This window comes from Hemicordylus capensis, chromosome 1 (genome assembly GCF_027244095.1).
Source record: "Hemicordylus capensis ecotype Gifberg chromosome 1, rHemCap1.1.pri, whole genome shotgun sequence".
NCBI classification, from domain to species: Eukaryota; Metazoa; Chordata; class Lepidosauria; order Squamata; family Cordylidae; genus Hemicordylus; species Hemicordylus capensis.
The window spans coordinates 196,330,156-196,357,160 of NC_069657.1; the positions used below are offsets into that span (position 1 = coordinate 196,330,156).

Genomic DNA, 27,005 nt, shown 5'->3' on the forward strand with positions numbered 1-27,005 from the left:
AAAGAACATTGCTGATTAGTTCTTACTGGAACAACTTGTTGTTATTATTATTATTATTATTTACTTTGACTTAGACCCTTTCCTAAGGGGTCTGTGCCTATGTCGAAAAATTTCGGTAGCCGTGTAGGAAGGTAGAACGTCCCTCACAAGCACCCCTTTCCCAGCTTGCACCGCCAGGGAGCGGTACAGGACTCCAACGCAGCCAGGCGACGCGTGGACGTATTAACGCTGACAATAAGGATATGACCCGCGCGGGCCGCCGTAGCAACGTCCCCACACGTGTTGTTTTTAGGCTGATTCTACTTCCGGCTCATTCCACCGTCCCAGAAGCCTCCGCGCACCGAACTCTTCCTTTTCTCTGTCTCTCGGCTCGAGTGGGGTTCCCCCCCCGCCAACACCAGCCTCACCCAGCAGGTGGCGCTGTTTGGTGAGCTGCCGGCCGCGGCGGGCCTCTGTTTCCCAGCCTCCGCCTGCGCACAGCGCGGCTCCGACCGTCGGAGTGCCACGTCCTTAGTGTGGCGGCGGCGGCGGCAGCGAGGAGGGCGGGGTGTGTGTGTGTGTGTTTGCGTGTGTGGCCGGGCGTGAGAAGCCGCCGCCGCTGGGCCTGAGCGATGGGCTTGTCGCAGAGCGTGGAGATCCCCGGCGGGGGCACCGAGGGCTACCACATCCTGCGAGTACGAGGCTGAGTCGGGAGGCGGCGGCGGCGGCGGCTGGGAGGGAGGGAGTCCACGGCGTGGGGATGCATGTGGGACTCACTGGAGGCGGGACGCCGCTGGGGTTTGGGCCTGGGCTGTGGGCAGGAGGAGCGGAGGGAGCGGGGAGGGCCGGGGAGTGGGGGGCGCCCCCAAGAGCGCCTCCGTCCTGCCCTGGGGAAAAGGGGCGGCCGCCTCCGCCGCCTTGTCCCTCTTCTCCCCCCCCCCGCCCCGTCCACTCCCAATCTTGCGCCTTCGCACCTGAATGGCAAAACTGACTCCTTATGCAGCGTCGGGGCGGGGGAGGAAGAGCCCCTCCTGGTAGCTGCTTGGCTCCACTCTCTTCTGGAGCCCTGTTGACCTTAAAGGCCCTTGGCCGGTGGAGAGGGCGGCGGGCGGGCGCAGAAAGCATCCCTGGCGAGCCTTGCCCGCCCCATCATAGCCCAGCACCCAAGGACCCGCCGCCCGCCCAAGGTGGTCTCGGGAATGCCAGGGCCGCCTGCAAGCCTGTGCCCTGCCCTGCCTCTGGTTAGAAGAACTGACTGCTGAGTTCCACGGTGGGCGCTCTCCATTATGCAGGCGCCAGATTTACCCCTTGGAGTGAGGGGGAGTGTCCTGTGTATGTGGTCCCCCCCCCCAACACACACACATACTGGTTTTGCAGCATGGCTCTCTTTGCAGCTTTCTTGGCCCAAAGCAGATGCCCTTGATGCATTATCTGTAATTGGCTTTGGTCCCTCGCTTCAGTGAGCTAGTGATGCTTTAGTTAGCATGGATTATCCCCAGTGGCAGTTGTTCATTTCCACCATCTCAGTAACTTTTTTTATTTTTACACTTGTATCCTGCTCTTCCTCCAAGGTCTACGTGGTTGTGTTTATCCTCACAACAACCCTGCGAGCTAGGTTAGGCTGAGATATGTGACTGGCCCAGAGTCACCCATTGAGTTTCATGGCTGAATAGGGGTTTGAAATCAGGTCTTCCTGGTCCTAATCCAGCACTTTAACCACTGTACCACACTGGCTCTTCTCAACACTATAGTGGGAGCCCACTATACAGTAGTGAGATATGTCAAATGCAGAAATGGCCAAATGAGAAGGTGTCTGAAATGTGAGGCTTAGATGTGTGCCATGCCTTGAGCTCATCTGTAGAGAATCCGTGACCTTGCTGCTTCTGCAGTGTCAAGTGTAATCTGTCTTGAAGTTGCTGTAACCTGTTCCATTTTACCCAACTTTAACAGATTGGCGGTATTGTCACTTAGTAGTTGTCCTTGTACATCAATGTGTTATTGATGGTAACTCATTGGTCTTGTGGTAGCAAGCATGAATTGTCTGCTTTGCTAAGCAGGGTCTGCCTTGGTTACATTTGAATGGGAAACTACATGTGTAAGCACTGCAAGATATTCCCCTCGGGATGGGCCCACTCTGGGAAGAGCATCTGTGTGCTTGCATGCAGAAGGTTCCAATCTCCCTCCCTGGCATCTCCAAGATAGGGCTGAGAGCTCCTGCCTGCACCTTTGGAGAAGCCATTGCCAGTCTGTACAGACAATACTGAGCAAGATAGCTTCCTATGTTCCTGTGAGCGCTCTTCAGTTTTTAGTTAAGACAGCAACAGAGAATCTTTAGAAAGAAAAGAGTTTCATTGCTTCTGAAACTTTCAGTTTCATTTAATTCAGGTATGAGCGATTTGATGTGATTGTTTATCCTTTGGGGCTTTATTTTGTTCATATTATAAATGCTTGCTTTGTTGCTCTGTGTATCAAGATGGCATTTTAAAAGATGACCTATTGTGTAGTAGAGCCATCTACAGTACACTTGAAGGGGACTCCACAAAAGAAGAAATTATAGCTTATTCCACTTGGTGTTCAAACTCTTCACTTCAGTGAAAGCATTCCTGTGCCACAACATGGTTATAATGGAGAGAGATACGGATCTCTTGTTTCAAGGGCTCGGAGCAAGGAGGAATCGAAATGCATTGTTCATCCTCAGTAAAGACTAGGTAAACTGTAACCGGACATGCCAACCATAGTCCAATTAACATCAAAACAATTGCCTTGAGAAAGCTACTGTGTGGCAGCTTTTACTATATGAACAAAATTATGTAGTAACTTTGTGTAAGCATTCAGGTGTTTTACCCTGTGTGCTCTCAAGCCCCACGTGAAGAGAATAATTGGCTTTGGGACTGCTTCATCCAGCAGTATTCTGAGTATGGGAGAACATTGTAACAAGTACGATTTCTTAATAAAAGAAAAAATAGAGTGAACTTTCAACCAGGTCAGGTGTGCGTTTTGCTTTTCCTATTTTGCTTAGTTGTTGGATAGTTTAAGCATCTCAAAGCCTGTAATCTTGCAAAAGAAGCTTGAGTCACAATTTTGAAAGCTGCTTGATGACTAATATCTTATTGAACATATTTGAAAGGGTTATCCCCCCCCCGCCCCCGGCAAGTATATTTAACATGTACTGCTGAATGTGTAGCATGATCCTAAGCATGTTTACTCAGCATATTTATTTCGTTCAGTGGAGCTTATTTTCTTGCAAGTGTGTCTAGGAGTGCAACTTCAGTGACTGAAATCATTTAATTTAGGTTTACCAAATAATAAGTCTATTTTGTAAAAGAATATTATCTGTAGACTGTAGTGAAGAACTAAACGCCCTATATATTGGCTAACAAACACAGTTAGCACCTATGTTCTGTAGCAGGTGGGAAACCTAGATTCATATCTTTTCTGAGGCATGAACTTAGCAACTCACTTTTGTTATTTCCTAACCGTATCTCAGTCTTGATTGGGATGAAATGAGAGAATCAGCTTGTCCTGAACTCTTCAGATAGCAAGAAGTAATATTGTACTGTTTGAGCCCCAATGTCAGAAACTCAGCTATCTAACACAAAGCTTAACTGTTCTCAGAGACCATCTTGCCCTGGCACATGGAAAGTTATAAATGGCACCTGGACGGACACAACCAGGCTGAGGAGTGAGCAAGCAGGATGGAGGTGGGTAACTTTCTCCTCCTCCTGGTTGTGTCGTCGATCACCTACTTAATCCAGATGGACGCGAGCAAGGCAGTGAGTTCATCCTCCACATGAAACAAGGGAAATTTGGTTCCTGAAGCCAAAGATAATTCGTTGAGGCCTGATTCAAAATATGTAATTTCCAAGTATGTTCTGTGAGTTAGAGATAAACTGACATTTAAGGGTTTAGAGAATTCAGACCTAATATACACTTATTTCTCCTATAGAAAACTGCCACCTCAACATCTTAATTATCTTTAAATAAGTGTTATTGTCTTCCATGGAGGGCCGAGCTTCTGGGAGGCAGGCAGCCAGCAACATTTCACTGTTCTGAGTTTCAAGTCCCTGCCTCCTTTCTTCTTCACAATGCTGGTTGTGGAGATTTGGGTTTTCTGGAAAATTTCTCCTCATTTGCAGACAATTTGCACAAATTTTCCTCCAAAAAAATTATTATACAGATTTCCTGATGTTTTAAATAGATTGTAATCTGATTTGGCATGTTTTTCTGTTTGTACAGTAAAACTTCTCCTCACTGTATCTCAAAAGTTTTCAAGTAGTCAAGAAGAAATTTTAGAAATGGAAAGTTTTCCACAGAAAAATAAAGTATGGGAATTTTTTTCACCCCACATCTCTGTCTGGTTGACATGAGCAAAATCTGCTGGCTATCTAAGAAACTACATCACTAATACTGCAGAGCACAATTTAAAATACAGCTGCCCACAAATTTCCCCACAAATGGCGGCAGGGGGGATTACACACAAAATCAGTAACTGACACTGTCATAAATAGCAAAAGGGAATGCAGGGAAAGAAGAAATGATGGGAAAGGTAATAGAAGGAAACCTAGGATGGAGAAGTACAGGACCAGAAAAACAGATGCAGGGGAGGAGGAGAGGACTTGTTCAGGCATAAAGAGAGAGGGAAAGAGACTGACATAGGTGGAGAGGTAGAAAGGTGAAATAGAAAGCTAAAAACTGTTCCTTGTCATTCTCGCTGTCATTTTTGTTGGGTCTTCAACTAGTAACTAAATAATATTGAATTAATTGTACCATAATTAGATCTGATCCACTTTTGGAGGGGTAGCTGTGTTGGTCTGTAGCAGCAAAAACACCACAGCACATTGTGACACCTTAAAGATGAACAGACGTATTGTAGCATAAGCCTCATCAAATGCCTGAAGTATAATGCACAGTAGACTGGTGTGATGTATGTATAGAGAGAGAAACAGGGCAGTCAAGTGGCAGGAAATGTAAGAGGCCCAGTCCAAGCACACAAAATGAGCACGGTGAGAATATTTATTTATTTGTTTATTTATATTTATTTATTTATTTATTTATTTGATTTATATACCGCCCTTCCGAAACGGTTTACAATTAATATCCTAGCAGTGCTAAGTTCATGTTGTCTGTAGTGTGATAGAGGAGATTGGTCCTTATTCAGGCCAGAGACAATGGAAGCAAACATTATAAACTAGCTGACCGAGGCGCAGAGCATCTGTGCTCCTAGTTCTCCCTTCCTCTCCCTCAGCCAGTTTCCCTCGCAACCCTTTCCGCTGCTAGATCACATCCTCCTCACGAGGAGGCTGGCAGCCCTGTTTTTGCTGCCTGCTCGGCTGTGCGCAGTAGCGCCAGCACCGCCGCCTCGACCTCCCTCCCTCCCACCAGCTCTTTGAGAATTATATATAGACTAGCTGGGCCGGGCACGGAGCATCTGCACCTCTCATTCTCGGCCCCTCGTTCTCAGTCCTCCCCTGTCCAATGTTTTTTTTCCTCTGGCCGGCCACCTGCTTTTTCTGGCTGGCCGCTGCCACCCCCACCACTTGCAGATACCCCAGCTGCCGCTTTCTTCACACACACGTGAGCGAACACACACAGCGCCGCCGCCACCCCCCGCTTGTCCCTGGCGGTGCTTTCTTCACCCTGCCGCCATCTCACTTTCCCTGGTGCCTCTCTCTCGCTTGTCCATCCATTTCTTCCCGTTCACTCCCCCCGCAGCTTGCTCGCGAACTCTCTCAAAAGCTGCCACGCACGGGATTAGCGACAGGTACGTTTAAGAGAAATATATGGATAGAAGAAATTCTGGTTTGGCTGTTTCACACCCTAGCCAGGGGTCAGCAACCTGTGGCACGCAGGCCACAAGTGCCGTGTGAAATTATTTTGAGTGGCACTCCCTCTGTGCTGCTGGGGCAGGTGGATGGTGTGAGGATTGGTTCTGGATCCGGTCGTGCATGGCTGGAGGGCTGGCTGCAGCTCCTGCTCCTGCCATGGAACCAGGAAGGGTTCTTGTCCTTTGTCACTGCAGCTTTTTCTCAACTGCCTCCACCACTGCTCCCTCCATCTTCTTTGCTTCTGTTGCTGGTGTGCTCTAATTCCCCAATAGCAGCAACAGTGGCGGTGGCAGCATCAAGCACCTGTTAGAGGCAGTAAGGGAGGACATGTGGAGTGGAGCAGGAGCTCGGTTCTGCCACCGCTTCTGTTGCTGCTATTGAGAAGTTAGAGCACATCCCTCCTGCTGTGGGGGTGACTGCTCCCCACCCCTGCCTTGTGTGTGCGGGCTTCAGAATGGCATGGCGCGGAATAACACGCTGTGCTTCGTGTGCCTGCTTTCTGCCTCAATCGCCACCCCCACTGGCACTAGAGATGTGCATGGACTGCAGTTTGAACACTTCTAGGGAAGTGGGACCGAGAATTTTAAGAAAAAGGAGAGCAGGTCCTTACCTGTTCTCTGCCGTGCCATGCAGCTTCCTGCTAGGTTAGTGCGCATCGCAACAACCCCGGCACAGTGCCAGCATCCACATGGGGTCCATGCATGCATGGGCACCATTTGCGTGGTCAGCATGGTGTTGCGTACTACACAAATGGCACCTGCATATGTGCGGATGCCGTGTGCATTTTGGCACTGTGCCAGGGGTTATTGAGATGCACGCTGCCCCAGCAGGAAGCTGCGTAGCACGGCAGATAGCCGTGGTCCATTTCCCTAAAAGCGCTTGAACTGTGGTTCATGCACATCCCTAACTGGCACACGAAACCTTAAATTGTACTGAATAAATGAAGATTTGACATACCACTTCTGAAAGACTGCCAGCTCCTGCACTAGCCTTTTAAATAGGCTAGTGGCCTGTTGAAAAATTGGCCACTCTGTGTATTTTTAATCCCTACTTGTTGCCTTTGTACTCTTCACCAATGTGAAGTGTGCATGTATATGAGGACTTGTGATGGGTGCTGTGTCCCATATCTACTGGTAATTGTCCACACTTTCCTGAGAGTAAGACATCTTCCAGATTGCTACTGTCTAGCCCTTACTCAAGAAGCCAGCTCTTGATGTGGATTTCCTAGCCAGCCACCACTCTGTCTTCCAAATTTTCTTCTTCTGGTAAGGTGTTTGGAACTTGGCCCATCTTGGGCATCCACCACTATGAGTTCTCTCCCATCTGTGGGTGGTGACTTTGCCAGGAAGTTCACAGCCACTTATTAGACCTCCCTTAGATTTAATTGATTGAAATATTGTCACACTGGAAGAAGTTGGGTGGGATTTCTCTTCCCTTAAATGGATCCATGTACCCAATGGTGAGGGCCTAAAAGATGGCGAAAGGCCATAGCTTGTTATTGCTACGGGATTTCTCCCTGAGGTTTTAGTATTAACTATTTCGTGTTTGTGAAGCTGCTGAGTGAGATTGTGGGTTAATATTTTTTATTTGAATGTGTGTAATACAGTTTATACTGCCTTGGGACGGCCATTACAACAAAGATGGGAGATAAATCTTTGAATGAATAAATATGGAATGAAATACTGAGAACACTTCCTCTGTTTATTGGCCCTAACCAGAGGTTTTAATTCAGAGGCTTTAGTTCTTACACTGGCAAGCTTTAAAGGCACATCCTTACCTTTAAAGGTAAGCTACTACTCTGGAGAAAGGAGAGATTAGCAGTTTCTCTCACCATAGAGTTCAGACTTGGACGTTGCCATGTCACCACCATAGAGTGTTAGATTGGGATCTCTTAATCTGCAGCCCTGTCCAAGAGGTACACTCTACCAGCTCCACTTAGCAGAGTTCTTCATGCTGAGCAGATCTGGCAAGAAATACATTGGAATACGAAGAGGGGTTGGTTTTCCTTTCCTTTCCTTTCCTTTGCTGTCTCATCACCTCTTCTTTTACAGCTAGTCTAAAATGAATAGTTATAAAATTGCCTAAAACAATGGACTTATCTGTACTTGAAAGAAATTCACTGCTCCGCCTCCATGATTTATTGTCTCGTAACCATTGGATCAATTCACGTACAATTTTTTTCCTCCCTGAAAAATAGGTATTTCTGAAGGAATGCAGTGAAGTTCTGTTGCATTTAATAGGTTTTTAAAAACCCTGACAAAATCAATTTTAATGGAGCGAACTCGAGAATTGCTTTTAATGCTGATGGTGTATTGAAAAGTTGTATTGCGTTATATCTCTACCCAACTACAAAAATTACTCACTTCAGCATTTTGTAGCTGAGAAACTGGTTGGCACTTTTGCAGAGTTTCTTCTAAAAATCTTAGACTATAGGAACATTGGCTGCTATATACCAAGTTAAACCATTGGTCCATCTAGGTCAGTATTATCTACACAAACTGGCAGCAGCTTCTCCAAGGTTGCAGGCGGGAGTCTCTCTCAGCCCTGTCTTGGAGATGCCAGGGAGGGAACTTGGAACCTTCTGCTCTTCTCAGAATGACTCCATCCCCTAAGGGGAATATCTTACAGTGCTCACACATGCAGTCTCCCATTCATATGCAACCAGGGCAGACCCTGCTTAGCGAAGGGGACAAGTCATGCTTGCTACCACAACAACAAATATTTATATACCACTTTTCAACAAAAGTTTCCAAAGCGGTTTGCAGAGAGAAATAAATAAGATGGCTCCCTGTCCCTGAAAAAGGCTCACAATCTAAAAAGAAATGTAAGATAGACACCAGCAACAGTCACTGGAGGTCCTGTGCTGGGAGTGGATAGGGCCAGTTGCTCTCCCTCTGCTCAGTAAAGAGAATGACCACATTAAAAAGGTGCCTCTTTGCCCAGTTAGCAGGGATTACCACAAGACGAGCTCTCCTCCCTATCTGTTCCGTAAAGCTGATATTCGGTAACTTCAGCTATTTGAATTGAACTCCAAATTCTCAAGTTCTAGATGTGTATACCGTATTTTACGGACTATAAGACGCTACGGACTATAAGACGCACCTTAATTTTAATCCAGTTTTTCAGAGTTTTAACATATTAAACTGTTAAAACATATAAGACGCACCTGAATTTGGGCGGATATTTTTCGAGGAAAAAAGTGAGTCTTATAGTCCATAAAATACGGTAGTTAACCTCCTAAAGCTTTAATCTTGTCTTATTGAAATGAATAGGTCTAATTTCTGAGTAAATGCCGTTGTTGTTGTTGTTATTATTATTATTACTACTACTACTACTACTACATTTATATCCTGCTCTTCCTCCAAGGAGCCCAGAGCGGTTTACTACATACTTGAGTTTCTCTTTCACAACAACCCTGTGAAGTAGGTTAGGCTGAGAGAGAAGTGACTGGCCCAGAGTCACCCAGCTAGTTTCATGGCTGAATGGGGATTTGAACTCGGGTCTCCCCGGTCCTAGTCCAGCACTCTAACCACTACACCACGCTGGCTCTCATTAGGACCAGTGTTCCCTGTAACAGGGATTCCCAGAAGTTGTTGACTACAACTCCCAGCATCCTCAGCTGCAGTGGCCTTTGGCTGGGGATTATGGAAGTTGTAGTCCACAACTTCTGGGAATGCCTGTTAGAGGAAACACTGATTAGGACAGACTTGCAATGCAAAAAAAGTTCACATCAGTGGCTAGAATGTTTGTTCATTTGAAATTGTTGGTCATTAGTGGCCTAAAAAGCATCTTGAAGGTTTCCTGGCTGATCATTTCGTGACAGTTCTTACTTATCATATATTTCCAGGCAAATGCATTATTTGCATACCTGCTTCAGGCTTAGATTTCCTGTCAAATATAATTACAGCTATACTGAAATGCTTTGGAATCTCCTGACTGGCCACATTTCCCCATGATAACTGGAGAGAGAGAAAAATCATATACATGGGGATTTGTATATTTGGATTTCAAAATGTACCACCTTTTAAGCTACCTTTTTAAAGGTGACTCTAAAATTTGAAAACAATTATATGAAAATTTTGCAGTATGGAATAGACCCTAGTGACTGTTGCTTTTCTGACTATAGTGCAAAATTTTGCATTTCAGAGATTTGTTCCTGTGCTACTGCACAAGGAAGGAGGGATAATTTAGCACATAGTGATTTGTCAAGGGTTGAAAACATGCTCAGAGAATGTTTAGCTGGGCTGGAGATACCTGAATATGCTAACCGAGCATCCCCCTTGCCATCTCTAATGGAATTATGTGCTTGCTTTGCACAAGTTAGGAATAAGTTTGCTTTGAGAAGTGCTCACTCTGTTGGCTGTCCTCTTACACTACAGATGAGACACAGAGCTTTTGTAGATGTTGCAAATGTGGAACTGGGAAAGGGCACATCATCCCGGGAAACCTGGGATTTCTCTCTCTCTCTCTCTCTGTCTCAAACTGGGTTTCTGGCTCTTATGTCTATAAAAGTGGACCAGTGAGCCAGAAGAGAGGTTGGTTAGAATATCTAGAGCTTGGGCCTTCAGTGCCCTTGGCCCTCCCTAGGACTAGTAAAAACAGCCTAAATTTTGCAGGCAGAAGAAATGTATGGAAGCCACAAAATTCTGCTCTTGTTGCAGAATTTGGATGTCCCCTTGGCATTGAAGTGACACTCTAGCTCAGTCTGCACACAGCCTTCCTGGTGACTCAGTAAGGGGTTTTGTTTAGTTTTAGAGCATTTATTTAAGCTATCTGCTTCAGGCAATGTAGCTTTTTAACACTGGCTTTGAAGGCTCTTGCCAGATCCTTGGAAACAAGCACCTGTGTAGTAGAAAGAAGCAATGTCAGAAATCTAAGTAAATGCTGTGAGTGGCATCTCTGACAGTGGCAAGATACTAGTAGAGAACTAATTAAATTCAGTATCTTGCCAGGCCATCAGCATTTTTATTGTCCTTTAAACTGCTATTTCTTCACTGGATATCTCTCTCTCATACACACACACACACACACACCCCTGTCTTGATCATCATGTAAGACAGCTCTGTCCTCAAATTCCTGCATTAGCTAGCAACTGGCAGAAAACGTTCCCTGGGCTCATATTTGCTCTGTTATCCTGCTTCTTGGAAACTCCCTCTGGTTCCATGCAATTTCTGTGCCATTAACAGTGATTTATGTGCAATCTCTGGAAGTCTCATTTGGCTGTGGGCGTACAGGATGCTAACATCTTTGTGTGTTTTATATTTGAATGGGGCTGATTAATGTCAACAAGAACAAGATCTCAAAGGCTGTCATTCCTGAGGCGCCTACTCCAGCACGTTTGACTGGCTGTTGCTTATTAATCTTCCGTCAGTGGTTTGGGAACATGGGTACACAGGTTTTGGTTGGGCTGGGTAACCAGCCACTGTTTTTATAAGCCAGCAAGGGTTGAATTTTTCACTTCCTGCTCCATTGAAGCAAAGTAGTACGTATCTGCTGCCTGAGAGGATGTTACAGAGAAGAAATGGCAAGCGTGTGTATGTGTGTGGCATCCTTTCCCTTCTGACTTATGACATTGATGCCTCCCTGTGCTGCCAGTGGCTTTTAAACAATGTGTTCCTCCAGTGGCAAGTGTACTGGGATCAGGCAAGTGACCCTGCTAACTGGGCAAAGAGGCACCTTTTACCATGGTGATTCTCTTTATTTAGCAGGCGGAGAGTAACTGGCCCTATCCACCCCCAGCACAGTACCTCCAGTGACTGTTGCTGGTGTCTATCTGATGTTTCTTTTTAGATTGTGAGCCCTTTGGGGACAGGGATCCATTTTATTTATTTATTACTTCTCTGTGTAAACCGCCCTGAGCCATTTTTGGAAGGGCGGTATAGAAATCGAATAAATAATAATAATAATAATACTGGAGGCTTACCTGCTGACTGTATTTATTGACCCTTGTTTGGGAATTTCAGGCTAAGAGATGTTTTTCACTTTCAAATCTTTTGTATTTTCTCACGAATCTCTGATGCAAGACTTGTTTTTACAGGTGCAAGAAAATTCACCAGGACATAGAGCTGGACTGGAGCCATTCTTTGATTTTATTGTATCTATTAACAATTCAAGACTGGTAAGTTCACTCCTTGTGCAGAACGGTTGTGAGTATTGGATTGATGGCAGGGATCTGAAGCTGCAGCTCACTGTAGTTCCATCATATTCAGTCACAAGGGTCAGGAGCCAAGGAGATGAGAGTTTTAGGCCAACATCTGTAAGAGGCTGCTTATTGAAGCCCTAGCTTATGGGTGGATATTTAAGAACCAAAATTCCAAGCTAAATTTGCAACTTGATCTTTCCCTATGATTATTAGTGTATTTCGAAACATTTATTTATTTATTTATTACATTTTTGAAATCCCGTTCTTCCTCCATGGAGCCCAGAGCGGTGTACTACATACTTAAATTTCTCCTCACATCAACCCTGTGAAGTAGGTTAGGATGAGAGAGAAGTGACTGGCCCAGAGTCACCCAGCAAGTCTCATGGCTGAATGGGGATTTGAACTCGGGTCTCCCCAGTCCTAGTCCGGCATTCTAACCACTACACCACGCTGGCTTTCTAGACTTCTATAGTGATGTGACTTGTTAGATCTAGCCCCAGGAGAGTAGGGGCTCTTCCAACACTCAAAAAGAGTCCACCCCAAAAGCCTTTTGAGGAAGTTGCCAATTGTTAGCTATTTTTGTCGCTCTTTGGCACAGAGTTGCCAAGGGAAAACTGTTGATCCAGATATAGATTCCTCAAACATGAGGTTTTGTCGATAGATTGCTGCTGAAATAAGAAGTGGCTGTTCCCCATTTTTGGCTTTGTTCCTGTCCTGGCACCTACCACAGGTCATGTTAAGCAAACAAAGATGGAGACAGCAAGGCAGTGGCTCTGCCTGTATTTTCCCATGCCTTCTAAGAAGGAAAGAAATGCAGCAGCCTGACCCCATTTCCTCCATGAAAGTTACATGATGTTAAGGTAGAAAATGTCAGAGAGGAGAAATCTATCCAAGCAGAATGGGGTGGGTGACAATCTCCTGAGATCTTATTTACAGTGGGTACAGGGGCATAGTCAGCATTGAACAGGAGGGACAAATGTCCCCTGGCTGCTGTTATCTGGGGGCCGCCTTGCCCCTCAAGGCACCTTCCGGTGAACAAAGTGCTCGCCCACAGAGAAGCCAATGGGTGACATGTCCATGTCTGGCACTTGAACTGGTGCCCAAAGCACACTGGTGTCAGGGGGCGTGGCCAGCATCAGAACTTGGACATGCTTTCCGGCCTCTCCCAGCCGGAAAGCACTTCATTCACCAGCTGAGTGCTTTCTTTCTCTTGCACTGTTTCTTCTAAGGCGTGCGCAAGTGCGCGCAATCACAATTTTTCTGATGTCTGCTCAGTTAATTTTAGATCCCACTTAGGTTGAATCAGGAAGGCCCCTCTCTGAATGCAGGTGCGCGCACACTGCCTTGATGCTGCTGCCCAGAACAAAACTCATTCCACACAGAGATGGAAAAAATTAGAGCGACCACTGCTCACAAGCGAAAGGAAGCACTCAGCCAGCTGATGAAGCATTAATCAGCTGTGCACGGATGCCGGCCATATCCCCTTACACCAACATGTCAGTGTCGGGCGGGGGATATCCAGCAGGGAAGCCATTTTCAGGACTGGAGGGCCTCCAACCTTGCTACGACCCTGAATGGGCAGCATCCAACCCTTTTTCACGGCAGCATATCATTGACAGAAGCTCATTCCCCGGTGGAAGGAGAGTTATGCTTGTGCAAGGACCTCTTCTGCTTGCATAAGGATATCTTTGCCCACACAGAACGTGCCTCCCACCCACCATGCACTGCTGTAGCAGAGACTTGGATGGCACCCAATGCTGCCTGGGATTCCAGTTTCATGCTGCCTGGAGGAATGTTATAAATCAGGTGCATTTGGGATTGTATGTGAGAGTCAGACAGGACTGTCCTTCATTTACAAGATGTTCAGTCATGTCTAATGTAGAACATCACAAACAAAACATAGATTTGCAGTAATAGTCTCCTTTGAAACTGAGGAGGAAATTGAAGTTAAAGTACAAATTTTTGTGGTATTCAATCTGGGGTCGTGGTGGGTGGAAGACAAGTTCTCTGTGTGCGTATTTCCAGACCATGAACTGGAAATAATTAGTCAAACTTCTGGACTGCAATCCACTTGATTTTTAAAAGTGTTTATGTGTAAAAATGTGGGAGTTTAATGCTTCTGACTTCCAAACTTTAACAATGGAAACCTGGAGAGGACCTTTTGGTGCATGCTGGTGGTTCCAAATTCCATCAGTAGCAAAGCATGCAAAAATAGTTTGGCATAATGCTAAATATTTGCATTAGCATGTCCATTTTGTATTTGCACTAGGTACAATTTGTCCCTTTTGTACAAATGCACCATCATGTTTCATTACATTGTGCTGGCATCTTGGTCTTTAGTAAGTAGGGATTCTTATACCTGAATGTTTAGTCGTGACTTTTAATTGTTCTCTCTTAAAAATTTCACGAAGATCTCCTATTTCTGTACTTTTTCTGCTGTTGGCTGTGAAATGCTGCTATAGCCATGAACCTAACTGTAAAGGAACTCTTAAATGATACTTGCACATCTTTCCCAGAATAAAGACAATGACACCCTCAAGGACCTGTTGAAAGCCAATGTGGAAAAACCTGTCAAGATGCTCGTGTACAGCAGCAAAACACTGGAGCTCAGAGAGACATCAGTAACTCCCAGCAACATGTGGGGTGGGCAAGGTCTGCTGGGAGTGAGCATTCGTTTTTGCAGCTTTGACGGGGCCAACGAAAACGTATGGCACGTGCTGGTAAGTATGAGCTTCCAAAGCATTATCATAGCAGAGGAAGTAACTTGTTGCAAATCTGGGCATCCAGATCCTCCTGGCTTTAATAGGACTTCTCCATTCTTAATTTTGTGAGCAGGATTGCAGCTCTAGAGTGGGAACTTTTCCTGTGGGAACCTCTCACACAAGCTCTAAATGAAACTTGTGTGTGTTGTACAAGCACACCTGTGATTCTGTGTAATGCCAGTTCATTTTAGTAAGTCTCGGAGTTCGCTGGTGTGAGGAACTGGATGTGGGGGCAGAGAACAAGCCGCAGCCGAGTCCCTTAATTGGTCTTCTCCCTCTGCCCCAAGCCGTGCAGACTGGTCATTTGCCCAGGTAGGGAAGCCATGGCAAATACCAATCTCTTGGGTTGGTATTCGAAACCCCCAGCCAGGCAAAAGACCAGCCCAGGTGACTCGGGCTAGAGAGTTGGAGAAAAAAGAGAGAGGGGAGGCAGCTGGGGTGGGAAGTGAGGCTGGGAGATGCAGCTGTGGCTCGGTCTTCACCCTAGCTCATTGACCCCAGCCACCACTTAGAAGCCTAGGAGTAGTGCTCTTCCTATTCCCTGTGCTTTGCCAGTTCTTATTGAATGAAATGCTAGGTCATTAAAATAAGTAGAATTTTCATTATTCAATTCAATGCATACCCAGATTCAGAAAAAACTGACTGCACTGAAAGAGATTCTTGTGTGGTTAAGGTGCACAAAAGTGTCTGTGCAGGGACAAAAAAATGGCATTCAACAAAATGCGTGTCAACAACTTACATTCTCCCCCATATGGATCCCTCACTCAGCAGCCCATGCACAAGCTTGCACCGTGATTCTACATGCACACCATCTTCTGCCATAGTTCTCTGGACTAGGGGCAGCTTCCTATGCCTCACATATCTTGCTTTAGCTCATACACTAGGGAAATCTTGGCAGAGCGCAATGGTCATGATGGCCATGGGCAAGAAATGGGTGTGAGACCTTTACATCCACTGTCATACAAAATTGGGTTTGGTTTTGGTCAAAATTAGGTTTGACAGTGTGTTGCTGTTTGGGGTACATTTTGAGGCTGTTCACACATGTGTGCAAAATCAGGCTAAGGGAGCCCAGCCCAGGTTTGCACAGGCATGTGAACCGCCAGGATCAGGACCAGTTCCAGCAGCACACGGTAGCAGATAGGGATGTGCATGAACCAGTTTGGTGTCCTTTTTCTGGAGCACCGAACTGATTCGCAAGTCCAGCATTCGAGGTGGTTCGGAGGCGGGAGGGGGGTACTTTAAGGGGGAGGGAGGGTGCCCTTACCTGCCCTGCTGTTTTTCCCCTGCCGGCACTTTCCCCCGTTGGTGTTGGGCTGCAGTGTACCTCCTTACAGCCCCATTAAGCAGGCATCAGCCATTCAACGTTCAGCAGGCATTCAGCACGGGTGTTGGCCATTTACGTCATGACACTAAACGGGACTGCAAGGAGGTACACTGCAGCCCCTCACCAACTCTTTTGGGGAGACTGCCAGTGGGGGGAAAGAGGCAGGGCAGGTAAGGGTACCCTCCCTGCCCCTTAAAGGACTCCACCCCACCTCCCAGGAGTGCGCAGACCAGTTCATCCACATCCCATTTGAGCGATTGTGTGTCAGCCACAGCTGCTTGCAGCCATGGCCGGCAGGTTCGGGGAGGGGAGCTGGGGACCCCATAATGAACCACGCTCTCGCACGGTGCATTATTGGAGCTCTGGCGGGTGGCGCATGGCAGCGCATCCCGGCACCTCAAGCCCCGGAGCTACTGGCAGGAGCTGGTACTGGTCTGGCCGGGCAGTCTGCCTGCCCAAGGAAGGCCACCTGCTCATGTGCAGGGAGGTAAGCACTTTCGGGCTTCCTCCCCACAAGTGAGTAGCCCTTTCTCACTGATCGTGAGGAAGGGCTCAGGATCTCACAGTTGCTTGCATTTTCCCCTCCCTTGCATACCCAAAGGAGTGCTGTATAATTTAGCTGTAAGCCAGAGGTTGTACAGTTAGGTCGGGGGGTGGCAAGAAGAGGGCAACAAAGCCATTGTGAGTGTCACTGATTTCAGGTGCGGGTGCTTTTGAACCAAAGACGGCTGCCTTCTATAACGAAGCTTTCACTTCTCTCCTTCAATTTTGTCTTCAAATTAGGAAGTTGAACCAAATTCTCCTGCTGCGCTTGCAGGTCTTAGACCTCATAGTGACTACATAATCGGCGCAGATACTGTCATGAATGAGGTGCGTGTAGATTTCATTGGTTAAAGACAAATAGCAATGCTGGGGCAATTTTAACACTTGAATTACATTTGTCAGAATCGGTTTGGGGGCAGGCATTGTAGGGTTTTTTGTTTGAGTCCATATCAGGGCTGCTCAACTTTGGCCCTTCAGCAGATAGTGGCCTACAACTCCCATAATCCCTGGCTATTGGCCACTGTGGCTGGGGATTATGGGAGTTCTAGTCTAAAAACAGCTGCGGGGGGCGGGGCGCAAGGTTGAGCAGGCCTGGTCTGTATCAAAGACTTGCGAGTTAAATGGCAAAATTTGACACATCTGATACAGCTAGTGTAAACTACTCAGGAAGTTCAACTTGAGTGTTTGTATATAGATTGACATGAAATATAAGCTAACATCTGTTGCAGTAATAGACTCAGTCCTTCTTCTCTACGGTAAAGTATCACATATCATAGCTGAAGGGCTGTAGTAGATGTGAGTGAAATGAGATGCCAGCTTATTTATATTACAGATCAACTAAAATTCTCCTTTCCCCCCTCAGTCTGAAGACTTATTCTCCCTTATTGAGACACATGAAAGCAAACCGCTGAAGCTTTATGTGTACAACACAGATACAGATAATTGTCGGGAGGTGGTGATTACCCCAAACTCTGCATGGGGTGGAGAAGGAAGGTAAGAAAGTGTTGTTGATTCTTTACGGCCAGATTTGTACCAAAGGAGAGGGCTGGAGCCATGACTGAAGGGCTGAACAACTGCTACGTGGGTATTCACTCACTCTGAGTTAGCAGAGCCACTGAGGATCCCAACGTGTGTGTGTTTTTAATCTCACCTGTGTAGGGGGGAAAGGGGGAGGTGCAAGTCATCTTTTTAGTGAAACTACTCATATGACCACAAGAACTGGTCTTGTGGTAGCAAGCATGACTTGTCCCCTTAGCTAAGCAGGGTCCACCCTGGTTGCATATGAAAGAGACTTGACGTGTGTGAGCACTGTAAGATATTCCCCTCAGGGGATGAAGCTGCTCTGGGAAGAGCAGAAGGTTCCAAGTTCCCTCCCTGGCAACTCCAGGATAGAGCTGAGAAAAATTCCTGCCTGCAACTTTGGAGAAGCCGCTGCCAGTCTGTGTAGACAATAGTCAGCTAGATGGACCGACTCAGTATATGGCAGCTTCTTATGATCCACAATTTCTCCCTGGATTCTGTTCTGGGAGTATAAGTGGTAGGAGGGAAGTCACTTTTGTTTCAGTTTTATTTAATAAATAAATAATTTGTATTTCCAAGTACATTCCAAGGTACAAAACAAGGAAGTAATAGAACTGTGGGTTTTTCAGTCTGTTAATTATAATCTGCCCTTAAGTTAAATTTTAAAATGATTGTTTATCCCAAAACATCAGGTTGCTTGGGAGATATCATTGCATGCCATGCTATCTATATTTTGTACATTCGAATGTGCTACCTTCCTTTTTACAAAAGTCTTACCGTGTATAAAGATTCCCATGCCTCACTGTGGGGAGAGCTTTCAATCTTGTTACCATTCTCCCCCCACCCCGCCCCCCATATATATGATTTAATAGGCACCGACTGACATCCAACGAATGAAGTGCACATATAAAGAGGGACTTTGGGGATGCAACTGGGGCCCATGTGAAACTCTTCCAAGCTCTCTCTCTCTCTGCATGCTGGGACTCGGGGAGTTACACAGATGCCTCTGTCTTGTCCCTGCCGTCCGCTTGTGCTTCGTTAGGTTGCCAGCCAGTTTGTTTAACAGTAATTGATCTAATTGGGGAGCTTTATTTCAAATCCCCAGCTAGTCATACATTTGCAAATAAAGAGCTCCAAGGCAAGCTCCAAACTAATAAAGTGTGCAGCCTCCTAATATGTTGGGAAAGATGAATGAGCCACTTTTGATAAAGCCACATTTAAGTTCTCCCCTTTAAACAAGACTCCTACATGGTGGCAATAATACAAGTGAAGTAAAACTAATCACAGTTGCCCTTCGAGTCCTGATAATATAACAGATACATTTCCAAAAAGTCTACTCCTCAACAAAGAGCAAATTGCTTATCTTTTAGGCTGTTTTAACTTTTGTATTCATCTTTTTAAAAAGCCTAGGTTGTGGCATTGGTTATGGATACTTGCATCGAATACCTACGCGCCCTTTTGAAGAAGGGAAGAAAATTTCTCTGCCAGGAAAGTTGTCTAATACGTCGGTCAGCCCACTCAAAGATGGTTTTACTGAAGTAAGTTGCAGTGGTATTTTGTGACTTGTGCTCTGCTGAGAGGAGCGTACCTGCGAGTTGCACACTGTAACGCAACCTTGCGCTGACACAACTGCGGGTCTCTTTCTAAGCATTGATTTGTTGTTGCTGTCTCAGTGTACACACTCTCACATTGGCTGTCTTTCTTTCTTTCTTGAAATCAGGTCCAGCTCTCTTCAGTTAATCCCCCACCCTCCATGCCACCTGGAACAACAGGAACGGAACAGGCTCTGGCCGGACTTTCCATTAACTCAACATCTACAGTCACAAATGTGCTCAATGCAGGTTTGTCTTGTTTCCTTAATCATGTTGCCTGAACACGAGTGAGGCTGAACGTTATGTGTAGATTCTGCCCCCACCCCCTTTGAAATCTAATAGACCAATGGGTCTTGCTGACTTTTAAGCTGTCACTAGGGATGGGCCTGGACCGGTCCGGAGGCCATTCTAAAGGCCTCCAGACTGGTCCGGACCTGGCCGGTTCGGTTCGGGTGGGGGGGTTCCTTTAAGGGCGGGGGAGGATTTACTTACCCCTCCCACCGCTTTCCCCCCTCCAGCGCGCGTATTCTATGTAGCAGTTGGGGCGGCAGGATGCCTCCCTGCCGCCCCTTCTCCCACTTGAGTGCAAAAGGCTGCACGGAGCCTTTTGCACATGCGCACGCACATCGGGGAGACGTGAAGCACGTGTGCGCAAAAGGCTCCGTGCAGCTTTTTGCACTCAAGTGGGAGAAGGGGCATCAGGGAGGTATCATGCCGCCCCAATTACTACATAGAATATGCACGCTGGAGGGGGGAAAGCGGCGGGAGGGGTAAGTAAACCCTCCCCTGCCCTTAAAGGAACCCCCCACTCAGTGCCGGACCGCAGCTCTGCGGTTCCGTGCACACCCCTAGCTGTGACATTGTAAAGTGAGGGATTGCTGGATGATAGGCTGTATTTGGAGGGGGCTGCCTTCAGAGTTCAGTGCAACTTCAGATATGTCTGTTCCCATGTCATAGGACGGCCCTGCGCTTCGCAATGAGAAGCAGAATGCCTTCTGTTGCCAAATACTTTAGAAGTGTGGTAGAATGGGAGAGAAAAGCTAGCTGCATTTGTGAGTGCCAGCCTTAGCACATGAATGCTGACACAGCAGGAAGCAAACTGGTTTGGGCTGCAAGATGTAGTTCCTCACAAGTCCACTGTAAACCAAGTCCCAGGAAAAGGCATGCAGTGGCTGTTTGCTACCACTGAACTCCAAGTTATGCTCTGAACTCAAGTTATGCTCTCCATAACACTATGAAGTGGGACGCAGAGACACACTGCTTGGGATAACCCAGTGAGCTTCATTGCATTTGACTGGATGATACTTTGCAATGATACTTCATTGCATTTGCTGTTCAGGTGATGCTTTGCCTGGCCAGTCCTCCCTGCAGAATAGACATGAGAGTGCCTATCTCCCCCATCATTCCTTAATTGCATGGGGGTGCAGTTCATCCAGACCACCCCCTGCCAGGCCAGCAGCCCCAACACTGTAGTAGTCGGACCGTGTACAGGAGTGATGCAGAGCAAACCTCCTCCCATGTGACTAAGGAGTGGCACCCTTGAGGTGGTGGCACACTCGCTTCTTATCCCGTGGGCTGGGCCCAGTTGGGGGAAGTATCCTCTGTACCAGCCCACTTGGAGATGTTACATTGTTACATGGATGTTACATCTAATATCCTGATTGTCGATTATCATCAGGTTATCATTTAAAAAAATAAATAAATCTAGCTCTTGAGGTTCATTCCAGCATTAGGAATAGGCAGGAAAAGATGCAGATTTGGAGCACTAGAAATGTACAGTCTGTCTGCTCTGTTTGGGAATTCTGTCCCGCTAACATGCAGGGTTCAAAATCACAAATGTTTCTCGGGACACATTTTTCATAAGGAATTGTTTGGAATGAAACTTAGGGAAGAGTATGGGTCTGAGAATAGTTGAATGGAAGCACTAGTATAATATTCTTGGGTTTTATTATGTGCCGTGTTAACATTTTATTCATTAGGTGTTCCTACAGTACCGTTATTGCCTCCCCCAGCAAGTCAGACTCTTACTCCAGTTAACCCAGCAGTGACATTACCAGGTAAGTGGTGGTAACGTGAATGAGAAATCTCCTGGAAAATTCATGAAAGGCATATTTTCAAGATGGCAGGGATCCAAGACTTGTTCAGTTCAGTTCACTAGAACTTCAAAATGCTGAGCAAGTATGATGCAGTCACTGCATTAATCTACTTGTGTTGAAAATCCAGGCAGCTATTCACATTATTCACATTCTCCCGTAATATTGTCACTTTAAATGTATTGGTTCTTCATGTGCTTAAGATGGAGATAAATACAGTGGTCCCTCTACTTACGAAATTAATCCGTTCCGAATGCACATTTGTAAGTCGAAAAATTCGTAAGTCGAAAAGCGGTTTCCCATAGGAATGCATTGGGAACGGATTAATGCGTTCCGGAGCCTAGAAAAAGACCCAGACCCCCAGTAAGGCTTGCAAACTGCACAGGAACATTTCTTTTCAAGAATAAACAGGCAGTAAACAGGCAGGCAAGTCAAGGAAACCCCATCTAAAAATTTGTAAGTCGAGGAAACCCCATCTAAAAATTTGTAAGTCGAAAAAACGGCATCTAAAACCGGATCTAAAACTGCCGTTTGTAACTCGAAAAATACTTATGTCGAGTAGTTTGTAAGTCGAGGGACCACTGTAGTTCAATCCAAATTAGTATTTGGGATCCATGAAGTATTTGTAGGAAGTAGAGTGCCAACCAGTTGATCTGCCTATGATATTATTTTAATTAAATTTAAATGCACTTGCCTATTGCCAAAACCTCTCTCAGGATGCCCTTTTTGAGGTAGTGGAAACTGTAGAATTATGAAAACAGCCTATTTATGTGAAAAAAACACTTCTCTTTCATTCCCTCTTATGCCAACATTTCCAGACAAGGATATTAACAATGAGTGCCTTTAATCACAGCCCCACCAGTAGATATTGGTCCCTGCTTATGAAAGCTTTCGTTGGCTGATCTATCATTTAAAACAATCACAAGTTTTGCAGTCCTAATGTAAGAATCTAGATGACATGAGGCTTATTTATAAGCAGATCATGTGTGTTCTAAACTACAAAGTTCCTAAAGCACCTAACATCTCCTTAAAAATTGTATTTATGAACTATACCAGTCAAAATTTAAGACAAGACATCCTAACACCATAGACAGCCTGTCCCCTCTCCCCCATCACCCAGAAAAACTGCAGTCAGCGTGAATAACGTCTAAATAATTTCTAAATAATAATTTCTAAAGAGGAATGTTTTCTAAATGCCTGGAGTCTGGCCTGGTCTTCCTCAAGAGCAAAGATGGCACTGCAGAGACTACCAAATTGCCATTTACCAAGCTGCAGTTGGGATTGAAGCACATGATTTGACTCCTAACACAGATCAGCTGTACTTGAATAAGTGATATGGAGGGGTGTGTGTGCTGTATTCAGGATACTTCCATACCTGAAAGAGAGTTTTATTTACAGAAAGCCTGGTTAATACCAGGTTGCAGGGGCAGGGAAATGTAATGAATTGTAATTATGTGGAGGTTTTGTTATTAAATGCTTGAACCCTAGCAGGTTCTGTATACATACTGGAATGCACAATCAGTGGGGAAAGCAGAACAGCATTTTAGGAAGAAGCCATATATTGCCATTGGGCGAATGTTCCAGTGTAGGCAGAACATATTAAAGGGGTGTGCGTGTGAGTAAAATGGTAATTTTGGAGATGTCTACTTTCCTCAACCAAAATGTCACTTAGTTGAGCTGTTTTTCTATTCTGCTTGAGCAATATGCATGTAATTCTTTGAAAGCCACCGAAGAAATGGCTTCCCTAATGTCAAATGGTTAAGACTGTGTGAGAGTTTTACAAGGAGAATTAACAAAAAACAAAACAATAGTGTAGCTGTCTCCCTGAAGAAGACATTGCTCCTGACATTCCCTCTTCTGGGCCACAAGGACCCTGATCCTGAGGCACACATTTGCTCTATAGATGCGTCTACAACAGCACCACTTGCCTCTGAGATGGCTGTCGCTTTCAACCCTGGTCACCTGTTCAGGAGAAGCAAAGGGGCCTGAGCCCAGCCCCGCCTCCCCTGGGCTTCGCTTGAAGTCAGAAGTCTTGTCAAGTGAAAAGTGCTCCCATTATCTGATCTGTGCCATGCACACAGTTGCTGATCCAGCGGGCAATGGACACTCCAAAACCCACTTCCTCAGGCACATCACCATGGCTGGATCAGGGCACAGTTCCCCATACAGAGCAAATTTTAAGCATTTTGCCATGTTTATGGAACTTCTGAAACGTAATATCCATGCTACGTTTTGTGTGTTCATACTGTTGAAACTGCCTGTTTTTCCATGCTACTTAGGACTGATGCCTTTACCGACAGGACTTCCTAATCTGGGTAATATCCCAAACCTTAATTTACCTGCCCCGCACTTAATTCCTGGTCCTGGATTATCAGACATTGGACATCCTGGTATGTTGCTACAGATTTCTATACTGACTTCTGATAAACCACATTCGCATGTGTAGTCCATTCCTCAGTTATACTTGGATGTTATGGAACTTACATGATGTGAAATATAGTAATAAGGCATTCAGTTGTTTGCTCAGTCAGTATTATGGAATTAGTGTCATGGCTCTTGGCACTGAAATATTCAGGGCTTTGTATATGCTGCAGGAGTGCAGAATGCACAGAGGTGTAGTCTTGAGTGAAACATTCCGCTTCCTTCTCAGTGTGTGTTCTTAATTAATAGCAGCAAGTTTCTAGCACGTATACTTGGAGCTGTGTAGACAGTGCCAGCTGAAAGACCAGGAGCCAGAGGGTTGGCGAGACAGAATTCCCCGTCGTCGGATGCAGAGCTTCAGCGTAGCCTGCAGCTCATTCTCCCTCCTGGTCACTAGCAAGACCCGATGAAATGACGTGAAATCGAAGAAGTTATACAGCTCTGCTCAGTTTGCATAATTTATGCAGGTTGCAGAATTTGGAATTGGCACCAAATTTTAATCTACTGTATTTATTTATTCACGTGGAGCACACGCCACCCTGAATGCAGCAGTAACCTAAATAGGTATTTGGGGAGCAAGGGAAAGTGGACCAGCAAAGCGCATTCAGACGTTTAATTCTTTTTTTTACCACAAGCATAGTTCTAAGCTTTAAAAAAAGATCGGAAAGGAGTACACGAGACCCTCATTTCCCACAGGTTCTCACTGCTTGGATTCACCTATTAGCGGGCCCCCTGCCTACATGCTAATTCAGCTCTCATGGAGGTAATTCCATCTATTCGTGGTTTTCTCTCCTCGCAAATAACTGAATTTCCAGCCACTCACGCTGCCTCTTTAAGCCTCCTGGCGTGCCAAAAGCCTTAAAGTCTCTTAAGTCTTCTGGGGCTTAGGGAGGAAGCGAGGAAGGCTCACGGCCACTTGTTCCCACTCCCAGGAGGAGACTTTAAGAAGTGGGGCAAGTGGCTGGGTGCCGCCTTCCCTGCCTCTCTACGCTACTCGCACGGCCTCTTCTAGCCGCCCTGTGCAGCAGCAGGGAGAGTGCTTCCCATCTCCCTGCTTGCCATCTGGTGCTCAGGGAGACTTGGAGGCAGTCTGAGTGGCTGGGACACTCTCCGTTTCCTAGCCACTCTCCTGCCTGAGTGCCAAACCCAGCCCCATTTGGGGGGTGAGGTTAAGCACTCAGATATTGCAGGTTCACTGTCCCGCAGGTGTTTCCTGGAACAGAACCCCTACAAAAAGCAAGGGTCTCCTGTATTGAACCTGCGCAGCGGGCTTATGCTGTGTGGCAAAAATATTGGCAAGGGTGTGAGTATTTGCCAAAAAGTAAAGTATTGGGTGAAGTGCTAACATTACATATGTGAGCTTAAGGACGTGAAACTGCTGTTAAGTGAACTACAGCTCCTGCTGCCTTCCTGGAACTGGTGGTTTGCAGGGCATAATCGACAAGACAGTAGAAAATACATTAAAACTGGGCTAGTTGGTGTTTCCTCCTGTATACATGCAAGCTTGCCAGTTTGGCCAACTTACTAAAACACGTGTGCAGTAGGATCCGAGAGGTCTGCATCATTTGCTGCAGCAGGAGACTTTGGTGCTTGCTAGCCATTCTTTGGAGTCCTTTCGGAGCAGATATTGGCTGAGATCCAGAGGGTTGGTGGGCACAGAAGGCTTCCTTGTACTTTGCCACACAGGGCTGAGCAGACCTTGTCCAAGCACATGTACAGGTATCTGCTCCATTCCATAGAGACGGCCTTTTCGTACTGGGCCTCACTCCCCTAAATGCTGCAGGATTGTGGGCAGGAGCACTTCCATATTATTTGGAGCAGTTATTTTCCTGTGTAGGCATCTTATGTGAGGGAACTCAGACTGTACACGGAAAAGGTTTTTCCATACACAAGTTGTTCCATGTTTGCTACATGAGGGGAATTATGCGGCAAGCTTGGAGAGTGACATTGCACTGTATCTGATGGGAACAGGGCACATGTATTCTCTAAGTGCCATTGGAACAACTCAGACCGTTGATATTAAGAGTGGTGCTACATGGAATACATTGAGTGTCTAGACATGGGCTCGTATATTGACTAAGGTTGCACATATGCGGGGCGGAGGCAATTTTCATTTATTCCCACACACCCTTCTCTCTGCTACCACAGTGCCTCCGAAAAATATGTAGTTCTCTAGCTCTGGAGGCTATGAGAGAAAATGTATGAGTGTGAAAAGATTGACAGTAAATGTGACTTGTGTGATGTGTGTGTGTGTTCATCTTCTTAGGTTTGCCACCTCTTCCTTCCTTGCCTCCCATGCCTCCAATCAACCTCTCTGGGATGCCACCTCTGTCGCCAGAATTCCTTGCACAGTTTCCATTGGTCGCGGAAGTGTCCACGCTGCCTCCCGATTTGCTTTCCTCTGCTCCTCAAATGGCAAGCTTCTCTGCTAATCCTGGCACTACTGCAAGTGTGGAACAAACCTCGGCGTTTGCCCTGGATCCTCCGGCTCCCAGCGCTGCTGCCGCCACCGCCAAGGCATCTGCTCCTGAAGAGAGGGGAGATGGATCAACCACACTCAACGAGAAACCAGCATCGTTAGCCACAGATGCACTCACTTCTGAATCATCATCATAACTTCAAACCTTTGGATTGGGGTTGATGTATTTATTCAGCAATGGGATAAATATTTAAAATGCAAACTACCATTAATTCCATGATAGTTTGTATTTTGCTATTAGGATTCCTGTAAATATACGGAGAGTGATGGAAGGAAGAGGGTCTGGGCTTTTTACAGTGTGCTTGGTGTGGGGAGGGAAGAGGGGGAGGAAGTGCTTCTATTTAAAAGGAGGAAAAATATCAAGGTAGAATATGCAGACTTCAGCTGCCAAAATCTGAGGTATTTTTTTAAATTCAGTCTGACTTCTGTAGGCCTCTTTGCTTACTCTTTCCCCTCCAAGTTTTTCTTCTGTTGGAAATGAAGAAGCAGTTCATGCTTGTGGCATTTGAATACCATATTTCTTGTACTTTACAAGAATAAGAATCTTGGTAATACATTGTGAGGAGGAGAAAGTGTTTACTTTTGTCCAAGTTGTACATTTTAGCTCTATAAACACCTTCAAACTAAAGCTGTTTTATTAAAAATTCAGAGTGTGACTTGTCAGTTCGGCATCTTTTTAAATCGGCCTGTATGCAGATCTCTATGCTGAGCTTCTACCACCCCATACCTGCATTTAACTACTTCTGCTTTGCTTTATGAGCCCTCTGTCAGAAAGCATTTTGAAGGAAATAAACCTAAAGTTGGACACAGTTTAAGAGCAGGAAG

General features: G+C 45.9%; 1 protein-coding gene across 2 annotated transcripts; it reads left to right on the top strand.

Annotated features, from left to right (window-relative positions):
- Nucleotides 1–298: 298 nt before the first annotated feature.
- GORASP2 (golgi reassembly stacking protein 2) lies at nucleotides 299–26,836 on the top strand. Of its 2 annotated transcripts, none has more exons than XM_053284610.1 (10): nucleotides 299–427; nucleotides 11,842–11,922; nucleotides 14,463–14,666; nucleotides 16,816–16,902; nucleotides 17,438–17,568; nucleotides 19,001–19,133; nucleotides 19,316–19,436; nucleotides 21,167–21,244; nucleotides 23,560–23,670; nucleotides 25,968–26,836. In XM_053284610.1, exons 3-10 carry the CDS (start codon nucleotides 14,523–14,525, stop codon nucleotides 26,315–26,317), a joined length of 1,155 nt encoding a protein of 384 aa, XP_053140585.1. In that variant the 5' UTR covers nucleotides 299–427; nucleotides 11,842–11,922; nucleotides 14,463–14,522; the 3' UTR covers nucleotides 26,318–26,836. The 2 variants fall into 2 exon arrangements, with proteins under 2 accessions (XP_053140585.1, XP_053140584.1); XM_053284609.1 differs by lacking the exon at nucleotides 299–427 and adding an exon at nucleotides 438–674.
- The last annotated feature ends 169 nt before the right edge of the window (nucleotides 26,837–27,005 follow it).